Below are 8,602 nucleotides of genomic sequence, written 5' to 3' on the forward strand. Positions count from 1 at the left end.
TGGATTTTAAACTCAAAATGTCTGGTTTGAAAGCTGGGGGCAGTGTCCTAACGACACTAAGGACCCAGGGGGCCCCTGCCCCCCCACGTAAGTGAACCCGCTCACCCCCATCTCATGAAGACCGATCCCATCTCCTCGGTGTTCCGGTTGCCACCCTGTGTGTCCGTGTGCGTGCTGTGGCCGGCCCGCGCTCCTCGTCTCCCATTGCCGTGTGGTCCGTCCTGTTTTGTCCCCCCCGTGGGCAGCATGTCGGCGTCTCTTCCTTGTCCGTCTGGCCGGAGCGGGGGCTCGGGTGGGAGGGCCGGGGGAGGGAAAGGAGAGAAGGGGTCTCTGGACCTCAGCCACCGGCCGGTTTCCCCGCCATCTGGAGCGGGGGCCGGCGAGGCAGGGAGGGTGCGTAGTGGGTGAGGTGAAGGGTTTGAGCCGCTCATTCTCTGAGGCTCTCCCCGGCCGCTCTTCGGTTTTCCTCAACCGTCTTTAAGGACTCTCAAAGTACTTGTCGTCGATCGGAGAGGCAGTTCATTAGCCCGAGCCCCGGTTGGGGCAGGGGGGACTGGGGCATATCTGACTTCAGTCTGTCTCTCCGGAGCCTGCGAAATGAACCGTGCTCACTAAACTCGTTCCCTCTCTGGCCCGTTTGGCAGATTTGCTTGGGACAACTGGAAAATGCATTCCGTTGAGCAGCCAACCCTTGCTCCTCGCTTGCTAACTCCGCAGCGTCAGAGCCGAGGAGGACGGCGGAGGACTGGGGAGTTTGGGGGATAGGGAGCTGGGGGAAAACCTCGGGCCCGAAGTAAGGGGTCTCGTCTTTACAGAGCCCAAGGGTCAGCTCGGGGAGAAGCCACCGGCGGGGAGAGGAGCCCCTCACGGTGTCAGGGTTTCTTATCGGTTGTCGGAGAACGTGCTGGGGAGTTGAGGCTGCCGCTTTGCCTGGTCTCTCCTCCCAGGTGGTTTTTTTTTTGCCCCTGGAAGGGGCGTTAATTTTGTGAAAGACTCTAGGCCCTCCTGGGCCTCGTTCCTGGTTTTGTTTGACTCCTGCCAATTATTTTGACAGAGTCCCGTCTGTGGGAATGTGATCAGAGCCCTCCGGGCTCACCCAGACCCCCACCAGTTCAACCTCCTCGCCGAGCCGGGGCTCCTTTCGGGGCCGAAGGGTACAGTTGGAGTGTAGGGTCTCCGCAGCCCCCGTTACTGGACTTTAGATGTGGAGGTGGGGAATCCCAAGCGCTAGGGTCTCCTGGCGCAGTTGTGGGGGTCGGCAGCCGTCCCCCGAGACCTTCCCCCTTCAGACCCGGGGCCTCTGAGAACAGCTGGGCCTCGCCGCTCCCCGCCTTATGTGCGATGCTGACTCTTTCTTCTTCTCCTGCCTCTGCTCCTTCTCTTTGCAGAAGTGGAAGCCATCTCCCGACCTGGGCAGTGTCCCCACAGCCCGACTCAAAGTAAGTGAGGACGGAGTGTGCGTCCCCTCCCCTGTCCAGGGGCTCTGGGGACTCTGACCACCCCTCTCCTGTCTGGGAAGGTTCGAGGTGAGGGTCTTGCTGTTCCGGCCTTCCCCGGGCACGTCGTCCCCTGCTCGCAGTGCAGAGGAGCAAAGGAGGATGCCTTGGGCTTGGAATGGTTCTCTTTCATTCCATTCGGGGCATGTTTCCGGAGCGTTGTGCCAGGCCCTTGGAACGGGAGGGAGGCGTGGAGGGTCCGGGCTGGGGTCCAGTGGGAATTCCCCGTAGGCTGGCCCTGATGGTGACTTCCTCTAGAGACGAGACAGGCTCTGTGTATGGGAAAGGCGCAGGCTGTCTCGTCTCTAGAATAGCCGCCTCCCCGCCTCCGGCTGGGCCAGAGCCTCCAGCGAACAGTCTTCGAAAGGGTCAGGGTAGCGTTGCAGCCTCCTTCTCTCTGTTCCTGCACCCTGGGCTCTTGGGGCATTCGTGAGCGGAGCCCAGGTGGATTTGGAGCTGGGCACAGAGGAGGGCTTGTACGTAAAGATAGGCGGGACAGTAGGCTTCCAGTTGAACCTGAGGAAAGCTATTGGTTCCTCATCCCGCCTGACTCCAGGATTCTTTCCCCCTCCTCCAAACCCCGTTGTTCTCTTCCCCACTGCTTCCCGTTTTTGCAGCGGAGACCCCGGAGCAAAGTAAAAGAGCAGAAGCTCGTGGCCAAGAAAGCCCGTCCTCCTCCAGGCCCCCACGACCTCTCAGAGCTGGTGAGCTTCCTCCCAATTGTCTGTGGAGCCTGCTTGCTCACTGTGGCCTGTTATGCACCGGGGCTTTGTCCCTCTGGCTGGGCCGCTTCCTCCATCAAGTTGCCGGCGTGTGAGCGGGCGGGTGGGCGGCTGGCTGACCGTCTGGGGTGCAGGGGCATGCTCAGGAATGTCAAAATGCATGACTGCAGGGGGCTCTTGGGTGCCCCTTTCCCCCTCTGTGTGCTGCGGAGGGTGCCCTTTACGGGTCTGGACTTTTCATCAAAGGTTGTCTCCTCCCAGACTTCCTTGGGAATGGGGCCAGGGGCAGTGCCTGAGTGACTGGCTCTAGGAGACCCTTTCCCCTCCTCTTCTCTTCCACAGGAGTGCCCTTTACCCTGTGCCCGGTTGGGCCTGCAGCTGGTGAGTTAATAACTAACCCCCGTCCCTCCCACCCTTGGCCCGGGGCAGCCGAGCAGTGAGGCTTTGGGTCTGGGAAATGGGCTCCGAGGCTGGGGTGGCCAGAGGACACAACGGGGCCTGTTCCCGGTTCCCCGATTTGCCGGTTCCCATCCCGATCCCTCGGCGCTCCGGCGCGCCGTCTCCCAGCCCTGGCTGGTCCAGTGCCCCCAGCTTCTCCTTCCCACCCCCAGTCCTCGTGGCCTTCCCCATCGAGCGCCTGGCACCGCAGATGCTTGTCTGCATCATCCCCGGTACCGTTCCCATCCTCTCCTTCCCTCAGTCCTCCACCTCTGATTTTTGGGAAGCGCCAGTGGCGGAGCTTGGCGAAGACGGGCCAGAGTGCTGCCACTGCTTCCCGTCGCGTCCCCGGCGGAATCTCCCGCCTTTCTCAACCTTCCTCTGTTGGTTTAACCCAACCGCCCCCGGGGCTTGCCCGGGTGGAGCAACGAGAGGGCACCTGTTTTGACATTGACCTCCTCAGGGCACAGAGCCCACAGTGTGGGCACACTGTCAGTTCCTCCTAGCTTGGGCCCAAGGCTTGGTGTGGCCAAGCCTCGGTCTGAATCTTGTCATGGGTTTGAGGCCGGGGGGACTGAGCGTCGGGGAGACCCACGTAGCAAGGTGTGTGCCTAAAACCTTAGGCTTGGTAGGGAGCCGGCTGAGGTGGAGGGGGGTCCCTGGGACCTTAAATTGAGTTTGTGTGAGAGAAATTTTGTGAGTAGGTGCTTGGCGGGGGTGTGTCTGCCTGCCTGCCTAGGTGCCTGGGCCATCTGCCCGGGACCGGGCTGTTGTGGGGTTTATGCCCCCTGGCTCTTCTACCTCTTCCTCCTCCTTGCCCGAGGGAGCTTCTTGCCAAGGGCTCCCCCAAATCTGAGCTCCCAAGGGCTAGAGAAATTTAGGGTGTGAGTGGTGATTGGGGGCTAGCGGGCCGGCCCGGCCGGCAACCTGGACCTTCTGGGGACCGGCCACGGCCCAGGGTCCACTTCCTGGCCAGGCGCATATGACCCCTCTCCCTCCCCTGCCTGCCAGCGTTGCTCAAGCCGTCGGCAGAACCGAAAATGTGGGGTGTGCCCGGCCTGCGTGCGCAAGGGGGACTGCGGCCAGTGCGACTTCTGCCAGGACAAGCCCAAGTTCGGCGGCAGCAACCAGAAGCGGCAGAAGTGCCGATGGAGGCAGTGTCTGCAGTTTGCCATGGTGGGTCTGCCCTTGCTCCTTGGGGCTCTTTGGGTGACTTCCAGGTGGCCCGGGGGTCGCCTGTGGGCAGCGCCGCCCTGCCCCCCCATTCCTCCAGCGATGTACGGGGCCCAGAAAGGTATTCCTTTCCTCTCCCTCTCCTTTCCAAACCCGGGGAGGGTCTGGGCTGGGCCGGAGGGTCAGGCCAGCCACGGGGCCTGTGGTGTTTCTGTGGTGGAAGGGAGGGAAATCCAATCATTCAGTCGGATTTACTGAGCGCTTACTGTGTGCAGAGCACTGGACTAAGCACTTGGGAAGGACAAGCGCCTTCAGCGCGAGGATCTGGGGAGCCGGGCCAAGAGGGGAGAGGAGGATTGTCTAGCTGCCCCGTCTCCGGTCCTCCGAAAGTTTAACCTCGAGTTCTACCGGGGTGAAGCCGTTTAGCTCCGTTCTCCTCCAGGTTCATTCAGCCCCGGAATTTTTCCAGAGGCCACCTGGCCTGCCCTGCCCCGGACCACCCCCTTCCCCACCCACCCCCCGCCACCTTCTGGAGTTTGCCAGGCTGCGTGTGGGGCAGGGCTGCCGGGAGGGCCAGGGAGCGTGGGCTCAGCCACCCTCCCCCTCTCTCCCCACAGAAGCGGCTACTGCCGGCGGTGTGGGGCAGCCCCGTGTTGGAGGGAGACCTCCTAGCCCTGCCCCCGCGCCGGCCACGCCGCAGGAAGGGCATCTTTGCCAATCGTGCCCGCCGGCCGGGCCGGACCAAGCCAAAGGGCCGCCGGGCCCGGGCCCCGGAGGCACTGAGCGGCAACAAGCTTGAGGTAACTCCCCTCTCCCCGCCACCCTCGTCCTGGGCCACCGAGGAGCGGGTTGAGGACCGGCGCACCCCTCTCTTAGGACGGGGAGGTCCTAGGCCCAGAGCCCCCCGGGGGCCCAAAGCAAGGTGCTGTGCCTGCCATCCGACCCCGGCTCCACCCTCCGTCCGCGGACCTTGGGCCGGCCTGGCCGTTTTTCTCATCCCTGTCCCTGTTCTCCCCCGCCCCGCCCCGAGCTAACTTTGACCCCAGCCCCATCCTCCCCCAGGAGAAGGACCTGGCGCAGGGGGCCACAGTGCTGCTGAAGGAGGAGACGGGCGCCAGCCTCGTCCTGCCCCCGGGCACCGACTTGGTGTTCCTGCAGGAGCAGGAGGGGGCGGAGAGCTTCCCCATCCTCGTGCCGAGCGCCAAGCAGGGGGGCTCTCCTCTCCATACCCCCCGGCGGATCCTCTTAGAGGTGAGCAGCGGGCCGCGGGTCCGTCCACCCTCTGGGGCCCGGTGTTCCCCCTGCTCGGTGCCCCCTTTGCCGGATACCCCGGCGTGGCTGACTCTGTACCAGGTCGGTCACGATCCCCGCCCGCTCCGCGGCAGGCGGGCGGGAGTGGCAGGAAATCCATTCCGAGCCCCGGGATTTCCGACGGCCGTTGGCTGGGGCGACGTCGCGGGGAGCCTTAGTGACGGGAGAGCGTGGCTGAGCGTCTTTTGGAGGTAGAAGGACGGGGAGCAAATAAGCCACTTTGGACTGAGTGAGGGGAAAGAGGGGCCCGGGCCAGAGCGATCTGGGGGTCCTGCGTCGGACCAGGTGGTACATGTTGTCTCTCTTAGTTTTGGCGGGACGTGTCAGCCGAGGGGCGGGGTGGAGAGCAGAAAGTGTGGGTTCAGTGGGGCCAAGCCCTTTCAGGAAGCAGCAGGGATGGAGAGAGTGGAAGGAGCTGAGCAAGGCGGCGGGGGGAGAAACCACCGCAGCCCCAGGATCTCGAGGAATCCGAGTGGGAAAGGAGTTCTGCTCAGGTTTGGGTCGACCTCCCTGGGGGGCCAGAGCTCACGAGCCCCACCAGCAGAAGCCCAGAAGGGCCCGGACACCTTCTTCCGACATCTTGGAGGGCTGGGGGGCCTCAGATTATTATCTGAAGCGCTACAGTGCTTTATTAGTAATAATCCCAGCGCTTAGAACAGTGCTTTGCACATAGTAAGCGTTTAATAAATGCCATCGTTATGATTATTAATAGCACTTTCCGTGAGTTGAGCACCGTACGAAGCTCTGGGGTGACGCAGTTTGGGCAGATCAGACCCAGTCCCCGTCCGGTCCGAGGCTCCCGGCCCGCGGGGGAGGGACGACAGGCACCCGGTCCTTTTTTACGGCCGAGGAAACCGAGGCGCAGCGGAGATGTTAAGCAACTTACCCAAGGTCGCGCAGCAAGCAGTTGGCAGATCTGGGATTAGAACCCAGGTCTCCAGGCTCCCAAGGACCGCATGCGCTCCGTGAGGCCGTGCTGCGCCTCGGGCCCGCTCGAAGGGTCACGTAGCCCCTCTCGGGAGAATTTCCTGGGAGACTGGGGCCTGGCCAGGGAAGAATTTGGAGGGAAAACAAAGAGGAGAGTGATTGGACTCTGAAGAAGCTGGAGCGCGAACAGGCAGCGTGGTCTAGGTGAAAGAACACGAATCTGGGAGCCAGGAGACCTGGTTTCTAATCCCGGCTCCGCAGTGTGACCTCGAGCTTAACTTTTCCGGGCCTCAGTTTCCTCCTCTGCAGAACGGTCATGACATGCCCCTTCTCCCTCTCCCTTAGACTGTGAGCCCCGGCGGGGGAATGGGACTGTGTCTGATCTGATGGTCTTGTATCTTTTAGACTGTGAGCCCACTGTTGGGTAGGGACTGTCTCTATATGTTGCCAATTTGTACTTCCCAAGCGCTTAGTACAGTGCTCTGCACACAGTAAGCGCTCAATAAATACGATTGATGATGATGATCTTCCCCAGTGCTCAGTGCTTGACAAATACCACTATGCTCATTATATTGATGATAATAGTAACAATGTGGTGCTGTCTTGTTGGCCCACGCGGAGCACTTTTTGCATCATGGTCTTGCACTGGGAGGCCTAGAGGGAACCCGTCCCCTCCACCGTCCTCTTCCTGCCCCACAGGAGTATGAGGGGCCCGGGCTGGAGGTGCTCATCGCATCCCCCCGGGTGAAGCAGGAGAAAGCGGAAAGCCCCGGGGACTGGGTCCCCGAGGCCGCCGCCCCGGCCCCCGTCGGCCCTTTCCTCGGCCTCCCCGTCAAGGTACGTCCGTGGCGGTGGGGCGCTTCGTTCCGCTTCTTGGAGTCGGGTCTCGGGTTCAGGGTTCAGCTCCTGCCAGGCCCCAGGCCGGTCGGGGGGCGATGGGTGGCATCCGCCTGCCCCGCCGGGACGGAGCCGCGGACGATGGGATAAGATGATCTTCACGCCCGGGTCTCGTGATTCCCGGTAACGCTCTTATTGCTCTTGTGCAGGCAGCAAACGGCCCCCAGAGGCCCTCCAAGGGGGAAGACAACTTCGTGGGGGAAAGCGACGGAGGGGAGGAGGAGGAGGAAGAGGACGAAGAGGAGGAGGAGGAAGAGGAGGAGGAAGAAGAGGAGGCAGGCACACCAGTGGTGAGTGTTAGAAAAGCGCGGTTGGGAGCTGAAGGGCTAGCCCGGGACGGGGGGACGGGGGGCCCGCCGCCCCCCAGCCCACTCCGCCCTCGTCTCCCGGCAGATCATGGAGATCTACAGCCTGGGCGAGGCGGCGGCGGCGGCGGCGGCGGCGGCGGCGGCGGGGCCGGGGGGCCTGGACAGCCTGCTGCGCGAGTTCCTGCTGGAGCTGAACGAGTTGCCGCTGCCGGCTCACTGGGAGGTGCTGCCGCCCCGCGGGCCCAACCTGCAGCTCGTGCAGCGCTCGGCCCTGTCCACCGTGGCCGCCGCCGTCATCCACATCCAGCCGGGCCTCTTCTTCCGCGTGGTGGTGCAGGATGCCCCCGTGCCGCCCACCCACGAGCTCTACACCAACCACCCGTCCCGCCTCACCACGGTCGACGAGGTGGTGGAGCTCATCTGCGACCTGGAGGCCTACCGGCTGTGCCCCGGCTGGCCCCGCGACCGGCCCGCCGGCTGGCCCCGCGGCCAGCGCTCCCCGGTCTGCGACGTTCTGGTCTACGAGGGACGTTGCCCCCGCTGCTGCCGCCTCAACCCCTGGCCCTCGGGGAGTCGTGACTGACTGAGGCCCCGGCCTGGCGCCCCGCCTCCGCGGCGGCCTCCCCTCCCGCCCTCCCCTTCCCTCCCGCCCCCCGCGCCAGCCTCCCCCCAGCAACGGCCTCGCCTCCCCGCCCCCCCCACCGCCCCCCCACCCCCCGCCCGGTTCCCGTGCACTGAAGCAGCTCCGGGCCGGTGACTCCCCTTGGCCCAGGACTGTGGGCGAAGCTCTTGTGATACACTGGAAAAGCTGAGGTGGGGCAGTGAGGGAGGTGACTTCCCCCCATTCCTCACCTCTCCCTAGCAGCCATTAGCCAACCCCGTTAATTTCCCCCCGGGATAGGGCCAAGCCCTTCCTGCCACTATCCGCTCTCTCTCTCTCTCTCTCAACCAGCTCGGAGGAGGGAAAAATCTGTGGGAATCTGGCACCCCCAACTCCCTCCTCTTTCCCTTCCCCTCCCCCAGCCTGGCCTATGGGGGCAGGGAAAGGGGGACCAGGCCCGCATCCCCTGTTGTCCTCTTCGCTCTCTGACCCCTTCTCAGGGACCCGGGCCCAGGCCCACATGGGGGGCAGAGGGAGAAGGAGGGGACACGCGTGCATGCGCATACATACACACACTCACACATTCATGCACACACACATACATCCCACCTGCACATCATGTTGGGGGGCGGGGAGGGAGGGGGGGGGCTGTAGTCCTAGCAGCATCTGGGTGGGGGAAGGAGAGGGGAAGGATGCAGCTCTCGCCCTCCCTCTCTTCCCCTCCCCATC

General features: G+C 63.7%; 1 protein-coding gene across 1 annotated transcript in view; it reads left to right on the forward strand.

Moving 5' to 3' along the window:
• The window catches only part of MBD1 (methyl-CpG binding domain protein 1), a 46,831-nt gene extending 38,926 nt beyond the window's left edge, over positions 1–7,905 (forward strand). The window contains exons 13-21 of the mRNA XM_038748062.1: positions 1,389–1,439; positions 2,114–2,200; positions 2,561–2,599; positions 3,668–3,832; positions 4,447–4,629; positions 4,892–5,080; positions 6,767–6,904; positions 7,114–7,254; positions 7,358–7,905. Of these exons, the coding sequence (XP_038603990.1) occupies positions 1,389–1,439; positions 2,114–2,200; positions 2,561–2,599; positions 3,668–3,832; positions 4,447–4,629; positions 4,892–5,080; positions 6,767–6,904; positions 7,114–7,254; positions 7,358–7,855 (1,491 nt within the window). The 3' untranslated portion in view covers positions 7,856–7,905. The remainder of the gene's footprint in view (positions 1–1,388; positions 1,440–2,113; positions 2,201–2,560; positions 2,600–3,667; positions 3,833–4,446; positions 4,630–4,891; positions 5,081–6,766; positions 6,905–7,113; positions 7,255–7,357) is intronic.
• The last annotated feature ends 697 nt before the right edge of the window (positions 7,906–8,602 follow it).

The sequence above is a fragment of the Tachyglossus aculeatus genome, chromosome 6 (genome assembly GCF_015852505.1).
Source record: "Tachyglossus aculeatus isolate mTacAcu1 chromosome 6, mTacAcu1.pri, whole genome shotgun sequence".
NCBI classification, from domain to species: Eukaryota; Metazoa; Chordata; class Mammalia; order Monotremata; family Tachyglossidae; genus Tachyglossus; species Tachyglossus aculeatus.